At 32.2% G+C, this 12919-nt stretch overlaps 1 protein-coding gene across 1 annotated transcript in view; it reads left to right on the top strand.

Moving 5' to 3' along the window:
* The window catches only part of LOC134727737 (uncharacterized), a 162006-nt gene extending 151807 nt beyond the window's left edge, over positions 1-10199 (top strand). Inside the window, exons 27-31 of the mRNA XM_063592123.1 lie at positions 19-1263; positions 3144-3174; positions 3686-3948; positions 5941-5968; positions 9789-10199. Of these exons, the coding sequence (XP_063448193.1) occupies positions 19-1263; positions 3144-3174; positions 3686-3948; positions 5941-5968; positions 9789-10084 (1863 nt within the window). The 3' untranslated portion in view covers positions 10085-10199. The remainder of the gene's footprint in view (positions 1-18; positions 1264-3143; positions 3175-3685; positions 3949-5940; positions 5969-9788) is intronic.
* The last annotated feature ends 2720 nt before the right edge of the window (positions 10200-12919 follow it).

Raw genomic sequence — 12919 nt, 5'->3', positions numbered from 1 at the left:
ATTATATATTACTTCCAGGATTTACAGGAGAAAATGAAAATAGAGTTTGTAAAGAAAGTCACAGACATGTTTGGTACCCATGAAAGGAAGAAACACTTTGTCTTCGATCCAGTTTTCTTCATCAACGGTACAGACAAAAACGACCAGGAAATTCAGAATTTGAAAAACCAACTTGTCAGTATTGCCCAGAACCAGCCATCTTGGGGACTACCACGGCCTATGATTTGGGTTCCTCTCGAGCTTTTGATTTCTAATATGAAAAAAGATAATGTCAATATTATATTTAAATCACATTTAGCTGAGGCAAACAAAATGAATGGAGATCTAGCGCTGTCTGACAAACAACTTGACGATTTTCTCTTAACACAACACGCTTTGGGAAAAATCATGTATTTTAATCAACCAGAACTTAACAATTTCATCATTCTTTATCCTCCTGCATTGGTCAACATCCTGCGGTCATTTGTCACGGATGAAATATTTTGGCCCGAGGATAAAACTCTTAGAAAAATCCTTAGAAACATGACTGATACTGGAAAGATATACAAAGAAGATCTCCTGAAACTGTGGCAGCAAAAAAGTTTCCATACTCACATACCAGATGATGACTTCAAAGAGTTCGTAATTCAAGTTCTCATACATCTCGATGTGTTGGTTCTCCCAAAACGATACTCAGGCAAGAGTAATGTACACTTGGATTATTACTTGGTTCCATGCACAGTCAATGAGAAGATGCCAATGTCATTTCTGGATGACAAATCGTTTTCAAACAGGACAATATCTTTGGTCTATCGATTACATCAATCGTCCATACCCTCAGCATTGTCCTTTAAACTTATTGGTGCGATAAGTGGTATCTGGCCCATCAAGGAATTGAACGACTGTCCATTATTGTACCACTGCTCAGCCGTCTTATGTGTTGATGGACAAACCGAATTACGAATAATAGTAGAGGAAAAGAGAATCATCATCTACCTAACACACGAATTATCTAAGCATTTCATCTCTCCAAATATTGCTGCGAGTATCCAAGAATGTTTGACATTGACTTTAGAGGCTGTTTTAACATTCTATCTTAGCAGTATTGGAAAGAGCTACCGAAAAATGAATGCATCAAACCTCTTTCAGATTGAAATTGGAGATATTTGTGATCGCTATCCATGTGTAGTGTCCATTTCAAAGGCAGTTAACGCTTCAAACTGGGTCTGTGACAAAGGAATTAATCATGATACCAAATGTTCTCGGCTATGGTTTTTCGACAAGGTGAGTTACATCTTCCGTGTAATTTATATATATGACGCCCAAATGTTCGTGTGGTCTTGTAGTACGGCTACAGTGCAGGCGATTTGGTGTCACGATATCTCAGTAGCATGGGTTCGAATCCCGGCGAGGGAAGAACAAGTTGTATATAACTCGTCTAAACATCAACCAAATTATGTTAGATCTGCAAATTTGCTTTTGCCAATTTTTTGTCCTTCCCTCGCCGGGATTCTAACCCATGCTACTGAGATATCGTGACACCAAATCGCCTGCACTGTAGCCTTCCTGCTAGACCACACGACCACATGGGCTTCATAAAAATGAAGCTTCCGGTGGCCGGATGTTAACTTTCCATGTCAGTTTTAAGCTAGCGTCGTACTACAGTACATGATATATAAGGCATGAAGATGTTATTCTTATAGATCAGCTAAATCATCTATAGTAAAGAATCCTACAAATTAATGTAAGATACAGTCATTATTATATTTATACATGTAAGTACGTCTGAGCCAGTGACAACTCCACAACAGATTTATCCATCGGATAACCAGCAGTGATGGTGATACATGGCTGTGTACATAATGTATATACAACTCGTCTAAACATATATATATATATATATATATATAAAGTGTCTAAAAATAGCAACAATCAACATTCAATCAATCTAGGTGGGGATCAGTTTGTAAATAAACTGATGTAGTTACTAAATTAAATCATGCAGTTACTAAATTTAATTATCTGATGCAGTTACTAAATTAAATTATATATATATATATATGTATGTATATAAGTACGTCTAAACCAGTGACGACTCTACAACAGATCTTTGCCATCCGATCACCAGCAGTGATATATAAGACATGAATATTGATTCATCTTCATGCCTTATATATCATGTACTGTGTTACGACGCTTATTTAAAACTGACGAGGAACGGTTACACCCGGCCACCAAAAGCTCTATTTTTAAGAGCCTAGGTGGTCGAGTGGTCTAGCCCGTCGGACATAGTGCAATGCAATTTGGTCCCACGATATCTCAGTAGCATGAGGTCGAATCCCGGCGAGGGAAGAACAAAAAATTTGCTTACGCAAATTAACAGTTCTTACATTGTTGGGCTGATGTTTAGAAAATTATATATATATAGATGTATATAAGTAGCTCCCTTTATCTGTTAAATTTTAATAAAAATGTTAATTCTCATGACAACTTGTGCTGATATGTTAACCTTATCAGACTCTACATCCGATACATACCCGTCTTTTAAGCGAATAGAATATATGCAGAACAAATGGTGTACTTTCTCTTGAAATATTATGTAAACATGAAAGAATTTCTATGGAGTTGAATATGATAACGGATATATGGTTTTGAATATATGAGCATTAGCAGTGAAAAAAATAAATAAACCTAAAAAAAATCAGTAGAAAGAGGTGTAATACGATTGAGTTTGGGATACCTTTCTCAAATAGCAACAGTGCATGTCCTAAGATAAGTTCCTGAATATACTACAGTCCTCCCCTTTTACCACAAACCACCATAACAAAACTAGTATATAAAAAAAACACTTGAGCAATGAAAATGTGCTTGAAGCAACTGATGGTAACGCTTTAAGATATTGTTTGAACAGTGATGGATTATTTACATGTTAATGATATGCGACGAGTGACATTAACCATAACATTTTTTTATAATGCACCGTACGAATTATTGACGACCAGGCAAATCAGAAAGTACAGGTAATAAGCTTTCGAATGATATATAATATAGCCGTATGTTAGGTGGGTGCATTCAAGTCGTTAACTATACGTCTTTTTGAAAAACGTCATTCGCCAACATGCAAAATATGATACCAAACCACTTATGGACATTTTTTTTTGTAGGCACAGAGAGAATGTCAATCAAATTGTACAGGTAAATAATTTAGATAAAAACAACGGTAGTAACATAGTTTGCCTATGTTTCCATCTAATTGATGAATAGATCAGACGACAATTTTGGTATCTTTCCTTTTACGACTTTTGCACCTTGAGTGAATTTCACTATATATGAAAATTAATCGAAAACTAAACTTACTGTTATTTCAAATCGTACATAAATTTAAGAAGCAAAGTTGTTGATGTGTAATTATTTACAAAAGACGGCAACACCTTAAGCATCATAAGTTGAAAACGACATTAGCCATAACATGCATTAGTAAGAAATAAATAAATATATGTGATTCATCAGGGATCTTGAAAATGGAAAACAAAGCATACAATCAAAATTAAATATCATGCGCTACTGAAAGATATCCGACTTGTATACTTAGTAGCTGGTGCGGTATTATATTCTTGTTTTAACTAACCTCGCTATCTAAAGAGTTTATTTTAAGCATATTCTAGGTCAGATTAGACGTACAAATAAATAGTATCAATTTATTTAGGTCTCGATAAAACTGTTTTGACAAAGACACCAACAGACAAACACCTTGCCAGACTTGCCAAGCAGCTAAGTATCAACAAATGTAAAGAATTAGTGTTATATCTCGGTATAGAAGAGACAGAGTGGGAAGAAATTGAATATGTCTACCAAAAGCAGCCTCTGATTATGAAATTCATGGCATTGAAGGAACAGCCTTCCAAATCATATCATGATTTGCTTAAAGCACAAGAAGACATTAAAGATGGAAGGCATTTACTTTGCAAGGTTTGCTTTTATTGGTTTTGTTTTAAGAACTTTATCCGAAACGAAATATGCTTGCACAAAAAAAACAGACTCAACACAGTATATCGAGTCATCCTTCAGCCCAAGTGAAGAAACATATAGCTTTTGAAAAACACCTAAACGTCTGTCAAAACAACAAAATCATATAAGTGACAACAACCCATTAATCTAGTACCTAACAAAACATTTGTTTTGTCTTGATATAAAATATCAAGATATGACGCGGTTAAAGTAATACACCAGATCTAAACTTTTCATGTTAAGTTACAATCACTGGGCTTACAGCATATACATGATAAAGCAGTCAACACAAATATCAATTTAAAGAAAGTGCATGATAAATCACACAAAAACTTGCAAATGAGAAAACAAAACAGTTGTACGCAATATTATAATAATCATTTTTTTAAAAGCTCGCACTTACTAAATGCTTACTTTCAGTATTTAACACGGAGAGATGAAATATGATTTTATCTTACACTTTATGATATTGCATTTTTTTTATTTTGTTATATGTCGGAAGCACCAAATGTTTAAAATGTTATTTAGATATTAAATCGTAGAGTCTAAAACATTGCTGGTCGACTCTAAGTTCCCGATTTTATCAGTTCGGTACTGATATAAGGTTATCCTCCCTTGATAATTCAGAAATTACAACAACAAAAAAAATACACCTGCAACTACACAATATATCTCAAGCAAAACAAAAATGTATGGATAGAGCTTTTCTTTTCTTTTTTGCATTTGTGATATATCTCCCATATTTACACATGTCGTTCAGTAATCATACATTCTCGGAGCATAATTGTTTTCAGTTTGATCGTTTCAATGACGATAAATCAAGATAAAGATTTGAAACACCCTACTTTTACCAACTGTTATTTTTATCATATTGTACTTAAATATTAAACTTTCTGAATTAGTTGATAAGAATAATAGGTTTGTAACAATGTTTTAGGTTTATGAATGGTCAATATTGGCCCTAGAGTTCAATAATAAACTAACATCAGTAGTCAAAAGAACGTTTGACTTTACCATGTTTACTGAAAAGCAATATAATTACAAAATCCGACATATGCAGTATCAACATAGCAAAACATTATTCATGTTATTAGTAAGGATACCAGAGCGAATTGATAATATTGCACTCTGAGTATTGAAATATTGTTTACTATCTTGTAGCACAACTTTGTTTGTTTGTGACGACATTGGTCAAATGCATTGGCCATTTTTTATTTGATTTGTCAAAACCTTTTTCTACCAAACATTACATATCGTGACAGGTTTCGTCTAATGTGATAGAAGGTGTGTTTTATTTCGTAATATTGTCCTCGGTATCGACACAATTGGACTACTTCAAGCTAGATTATATGGCAATCGTAAGAGTTTCAACTTTCAAATGCAACTTCTCATTTCTAAGTGGTAATTTACTCTCTGCTTCGTCGTTTGACGTTCCTATATACAAGTTAATACTTAAAGGTCGTACATGTTCACACTGTACTGATTTCGTGTAAAGTTGTATGTCCATCGAAACTCAATATTGGCTCGTTTCAGCGGTTTTAGATCTTTTTATACACGTATAGTTACCTTTTGTGACATATTACCGATTGTAATATTACGAGTGGATTAGCACGGCTGCTGAAGCATGCTGAGCAGGAGGGGATTGCCTTATCAATACCGTCATTATCGCTCCTTTCGAGGTTTATTTCATTCCCTCACACTATAAATACTGTATACATTTCAAACATGTAGATCATTTAACTGTTCAACGCAAAGACTGTTTACGTATGATAGAATGAAGGTCGTTATGTTTCACCTTATTTAGACCTTCCTTGCTCTACCTCTTATGGTGAAACCAAATAAGGCAAAATGAAACCTCTCCTAACAAAATAAATGTTAGTGCAATAATTTAGTTGTTAGTTAAATAATGTATAATCAAAATCAAAATAACTATCTGTATTAATTTCCTTACAGGTGTTCAGAGAAGACACAGGTTTAGTTGGTAAGACCTACATTACTATAAGTTACATACAACTCAGAACTTACTCATGGTTAAGTTTTACATATTTTAACCATAAGTTTTGGAACTCTTAGTTCAGATTGTATACATATAAAAGAGGTACAGCGTTTTCATTTCGCTGACTTGGTGCTTTAGTGATAAGTATAAGTCACTTACTTTGTAATCGTATTTATATAATGACGGCACATAGTTTGATGACTTTAGTCCACGCGTACAGGTTTTTATAGGTCAGGCGTTCGCCAATCGATATTTCGGTATAGAGACAACTTTATTTTGAAAAATCTAAGCAACATAGATTTTATAAAGCCCAATTGAATGCAAACGATCTCTTCTAAAATTTTAGAGAGATATATTCATCTTAAGGTGTTACTGAACTAGTTCACGTTTTTGTTTAGGGGCCAGCAAAATTCCGCTACATACAAGGTGCCGGATTTTCTCGCTGTGTTAAAGACCAATTGGTTGCCTTGAGCTGTTTTCTGCTCTTTGATCGGGTTGTGAACGTCTCTTTGACACATTCGTCATTTTTATTCTCAATATTATAATACTACCTGTAAATTCTCTCTGGCTGCTTTTGATTTTTTTAAGACGCTAACAATAGATGAAAAAAGATCATTTAAGGAAGGGTCATTCAATTGTCTGGTCAAATTTATCATTGATGTAGATGTTGCATGGCTCACAATTATCCTTGTTACAATTTTGCCCAATCAATAATAAAGTTTTTTTTTAAATTATGAAAATATGTTATACAGTGTAATTTAACTAACTTAAGTTGGCATCTAATTGTTAAATTATACACTTTAGTTTAGGTCTTGCATTACTAATTCATGTCTGATGTAAAATTGAGAATGGAAATGAGAAATGCGTCACAGAGACAACAACCCGACCGTAGAACAAAACTACAGCAGAAGGTCACCAACAGGTCTTCAATGTAGCGAGAAATTCCCGCACCCGGAGGCGTCCTTCAGCTGGCCCCTAAACAAATATATACTAGTTCATTGATAATGAACGCCATACTAATTTCCAAATTGTACACAAGAAACTGAAATTAAAATTATACAAGACTAACAAAGGCCAGAGGCTCCTGACTTGGGACAAGCGCAAAAATGCGGCGGGGTTAAACATGTTTGTGATATCTCAACCCTCCCCCTATACCTCTAGCCAATGTAGAAAAGTAAACGCATAACAATACGCACATTAAAATTCAGCTCAAGAGAAGTCCGAGTCTTATGTCAGAAGATGTAACTAAAGAAAATAAACAAAATGACAATAATACATAAATAACAACAGACTACTAGCAGTTAACTGACATGCCAGCTTCAGACTTCAATAAAACTGACTGAAAGATTATGATTTCATCTTATGAACATCAGGCACAATCCTTCCCGTTAGGGGTTTAGAATCATATCATCATAACATATATGAGACAAACATAACCCGTGTCATGCCAACAACTGGTTTTTGAATAAATGTGTTTAGTTCCGACGCAAAGACCCTATAAGTGAATCAATATTAACGCCAAAATATGCAATCTTTAATGACCTGACAACAGTATCGTAGCTATATCCCTTCTTATTAAGTCTATTCAAAGGTTTTGTAAGTTTCTGAGGTGAATACTGACACCTTTGTGCTTTATAAAGAATATTTCCATAAAAAATTGGATGTGAAATACCTGAACGTATAAGAAGTCTGCATGTGGAGCTATATTTACGAATGATGTCCTTATACCGATGATAAAATTTAGTAAATGTTTTGAGTAGTTTGTGATATCGAAAACCCTGGTGTAATAATTTTTCAGTAATACATACATTTCTCTCGTCAAAATCTAAAACATTTGTTACACTTGAGCGAATCGTACAAGTTGAGATATATAAACACCATAAGATGGTGACAAGGGAACGTCACCATCTAAAAATGGATAATTAAGAATAGAAAATGATAAATCATCTCTTTCATCATATATTTTAGTATTTAGCTTTCCGTTAGTGATATAGATATCAAGATCGATTGTGTACAGTTTCTACCAATCTATCATAGATTGTCGAGATAATTGACAAAATCAAAACATTCATACCGCATCTTCTTTTTTATATTCATTCACATAACTTCATGTAAAGACAGTAACTGCTTAAAAATACACCCAAATGTTTTGTTCTTATTGGTTTTCTTTATCACTGGGAATAAGGTTTCCCATCAAGTCTTTTTTGCCACGATTTTTATTCATATGTTTGTGATCTGGTTGTTCTGACCCATATACCTACTGTATTACACATTTACATAAAAGCAGAAAATCAGTGTCGTAATCAATGTGATATTTTCCTTTTCATTAACTCCTTCTCAATTAGTATTATAGATACAAAAAAAATATAAATCTGACCAAACAAATATGCCAATAATCATTGAATCTAATTTATATTTCCTCGAGAATAATACATGATTTCTATTGTCAATTAAAACAAATCAGTTATCTCTCATTTAATTATAAGTAATTGTGTTTTATATTAATTATTGGAGATCAACAATAAAACAAATGTCATTAGCTTTTCAAACATCTAAAAAAAAAAAAAAGACTACCAATTCTCCCAGAGTTCAGATAACTTAATTCAAAGTAATCTTGTTTCGAAAAAATATCTCGTGTTACAGCTCAAGGAAATATTTACAATACTACGTACATGTTCGTGTCAAATATGACTTAGTGAAGATGTTAGACACTAGAAGAATTACCGATACAATATTTGTTTGTTTTTTTATACATGTAATGTTCTGTTTACGATGTTTTGATGACATACACCCTCAATATGTCTTAGTGAAGAAGTTTGCGATACAGATTGATTAAAAAGTATAAAATTCAAAAGAATACATGTGCATTGTTAAACACGCCGTAAAACGTTATGATAATCAAGTTTTGCAAGTAAATAAACATAAGGTTGTCATCATAAAAACAATCTTAATCATTATCTAGGTTTTCAAAAACACATTAGTTTATCATTAACAGAATTACTCGAGGTATGAAAATTACTATGACTACATTTTCCAAATAAATTAAGATTATAACTAAATCAGTATGCATTGTTTAATATACCTTTATCCAGTAAGACCAAGATAGGCTTTACAATAAAGCTTTAATGTCCATACAGCTATTTCGTCAGGATGGATTCCATCATACAAATAGCATCTATATTGGAACACAATGGCTACAAAATGTTGTCTGCATCAATTTAGAGTATCAGCATGTTCTCTTTTAATTCAACATTTTGACTCATTTCAATACAGTCAGTAAAGATTGAAACCTCAATCTGGCTCGTATACACAAATTATTTCACCGCATCAACCAAAAGTGAACTTACTTGCACTATATTATAAAAATGAAATAGCCATATCTTAAATCAGTACATGTGTTGACTGAGGATGGATTTTATAATACACACTACATCAATATGTATTTCATTGACATTTTCAAATGACGGTGAGACATATTTATTTATTCACTTAACAATAAAGACGATAATTTCATTTTTCCTTTCTTAAACATACATTTTTATGAAGCAAAGCAGGTGCAATTGGAGTATATTTATTCCCATTGGTAAAAAAATGAAGGCTTACATTTTCTGGTTGAAATGCCTACCCGTAATGAACATCTGAGTTTTTACTGGGTTTGTGTTGCTTAAACGTTTGTTGTTGATAAATGTTTTGATGATTGTTTTACCTCGAGGTTGTTTTTAACAACAAAGTTATGTCTTTGAAATTCTTAACAACTATATTCAGAACATTTATTATACTAAATAATGTACATATGTTCTGGTAGATATTGCAGATGTTCGACTACAAGAAATTCCACATGATGATGTTTTAAATGGTTTGTCCAAGCACCTGGGTAATTGCGCAATACTTTTGGGGATCGAACTAGGAATAACTATCACTTCTATAGAGGAGACAATGACACGGCATCCTAGGGATATGTACCTTCAGATAGAAGACATCCTAAGAAAATGGAAATTCTCAAGAAAAGTAAAACCTACAATATACAGATTGATGCTTGCTGTGGAACGTGTATACAGTGGAGGGTTGAGTTATTTAACGGCTATATATTTGGGACAATAATATGATTGTGTTCAATCTTTGAAAAATGGTGAACAGTATTCATTAAATCCTGTTTCTTCAACTTGACATGATACCATTAGTGTCGACAAAAGTTACTAGAAAATAGAAACTATAAATAAATGGAATGTTTATAATATTATTATATCAAATATAAGCAAACATATTGTTTTGCTGCTTGTTTTTGCACGGAATAAAATCTTAATATAGAAAAGAAAAGAAAAACTTCTATTGACTGATCTGTTATATTATGGCAGTAAGTCACGTGTACAACAAATAACAGATTCGTGGCTTTAAATCACCTTTGTACGGATTTAGAAGTTTTTCTAAAACTGAGCGTATATCCGCGTAATATGTCAATCTCCCAGATATTGATTGTTTGTTCTAAAATACCCTAGCATGGGACATAGTACTTTTTTTGTTATTCCAATTATCTGTTGTTTAACTGGTATGCGACGTTTTGATAAAAACAAGTACTTTAATATTTGTACAGCAAAATGAATGATTTTTTAAAATGATTGTAGTGTAGAGATATGTTTATTATGGAATATAAGTGATGGGTCCAATTATTTTCAATGTATTTGATTAAATTACTATTACTATCTCAATTGTACGATTAAATTAAATTAATGATTACATCATTTCTACAAGTAGCTGATTAGATTAATGATTACATTAGCAAGAAATCATGATTACATCTGATTATTGTTCATTTAAGACCATATTTACAATTTAGGAATTTTTTTATTGTAATCAGAACGTAATCAAAAAGTAATCAGGATTACAAGGCATTTTGAAAAGTAAAAAATGGAATTAAATTACAAGTTATCAGATTTTTGGCTGATTAAAGATTACAATAATTACTTGAAAATTGTAACCGAATACAGCTGATTAATGATTACAAGTACAATTACCAAATTCTTTGTGTGATTTTTATATTTTTTTTTATTTAAAGTTGGTTTCAAATAACTCAAAAGAGTCGCAATATTGGTACATCTTATATTATGATTTTAGTTCCAAATGTCGATAAAATTATTGCCATTTAGTTTTGAAATGCCTCACTCTGACATTGCGATAAAAAGAGAAGAAAAAAACCACCAATCAAAGTCATTTTGCTTCGTGTGATTTTTTGCTGTGCATGTTCTGATTTTGTGTCGTGGATGGATATCCCATATTCTTTGTTTGTCTATTTCGTGTTAATTGACATATAATTTGTACTCAAATCTTCCAAATTATTAACACGAATGTAGCGTTGTAGAATTATAAATTAGAATAAGTGTATAGGGCCGTATTCGTAAAAATATATATTACAGGTACTTATTTCGAAGATGTAAGCTTGTCTGTAATTAAGATGAGTCATAAATGTTATACATGACCCCTTGAGATTGACTTGTAACACATCTTGTTCTATCTAGATGATAATAAATTTGTACACAGTTTTTCATTTGATGTGGTTTGAAATCAACACTAAACTAAGTCTTGTCTTCACTCTTTTGAAATTATTTATAAATTCTTCGTTTCGAATCCTTCTCTATTTTTAACTATTGTTTGGTTTTGAGGTTTTTTGTCATATGTGCTGGATTTTTAAGTATAGTTGGCCTTTATCATTATTGTATATATACTATTTGTCGAAATTTGTATCAATTGCAGTGAAATTAGAAATACGTAATGTACTTATATTTTTCACTATTTATTATGCCGAACATGTCCCCTGGGTTTTATTTCAGGTGTAATATTTTAAAATAAAATAAGATATATAATTGCATTAGAGAAAGTCTTTTCATTCTCATTTAAATCTCAAATTAACAAAAAAAAATACCCTCACGAAAATTGCAAATTGCGATCAAAACGTTTATTCATTTTTTAAACGGAAATCTCCAATTAGCATTCCTACAAACAGTAAAATAAAAAAGTAAGCTGCTACTTTTTTTAGGATGGGAAATTTGAAAAATGATCAATCAAAACAGACACTGGCTTTTGAATGCATTGGTTGCCATCGCATCATGTTGAAACGATAAACTGGTATATGATGGACCTGATATTTCTCATAAGGGGTAAGTGAGGTTCAAATAATCAGACAAAACAATCCCGGAAGTATGATTTAATTAGGGTTTACTTAAACCTCTGTCACATTATATCTGATTCATATTTTGTTTAATGTTTTATAACGGTTTGCAGTTCATGCACTACTCATATTTACTTTCTATTTGTCAGTGTTTCCCTAATGATTAACTTAAAAGTGTTAATAAATGTGTAACTTTTGCCCTTTGCAAATATTTTGTCTGTTATTGCATAGTGATTTGTCTTCAGTATTCACTGTTCAATCTGTCGAAATATGATGCCACTGTTATTTGCAGTTTCACATAGGAAAACATAACTAGGTGTGCTAATGTTATGAGCACGTGTTTGATTCTATATATGGTTATAAACTGTTAGAACTGTATAACGAATGAGTTATAATGCATTATAATGTATATACAGATGTAATATGTGATTGACATTTCCGACTGTAATTAACTTAATTTTTTTTTCTATATATTCGGTATGTATACTCAAGCTTGTACACTTTTTTAAATGTGCTGTACCTAGATTGTTACTCGATACTTGTAGCAAACTAAGCATCCCTGGTGAAAGAATCTTCTTTTTTTTAATTTCTTAGCTTGTTCGTTTTAAATATCTATAGAACAGATTTACATTTGTTAATGAAATTGGTGTCTATAAATCGTTAGATCATGCAATAAGACATTTATTAAATCGTTTCTTTTTCTTAGAACAATACATGTATAGTTTTCCCTTATCATCGACCAGAGAGTATGCTTGCAATTTGAGTTCCATTAT

This window comes from Mytilus trossulus, chromosome 8 (genome assembly GCF_036588685.1).
Source record: "Mytilus trossulus isolate FHL-02 chromosome 8, PNRI_Mtr1.1.1.hap1, whole genome shotgun sequence".
Lineage (NCBI taxonomy): Eukaryota > Metazoa > Mollusca > Bivalvia > Mytilida > Mytilidae > Mytilus > Mytilus trossulus.
This window is presented reverse-complemented; position numbering and strand designations above follow the sequence as displayed.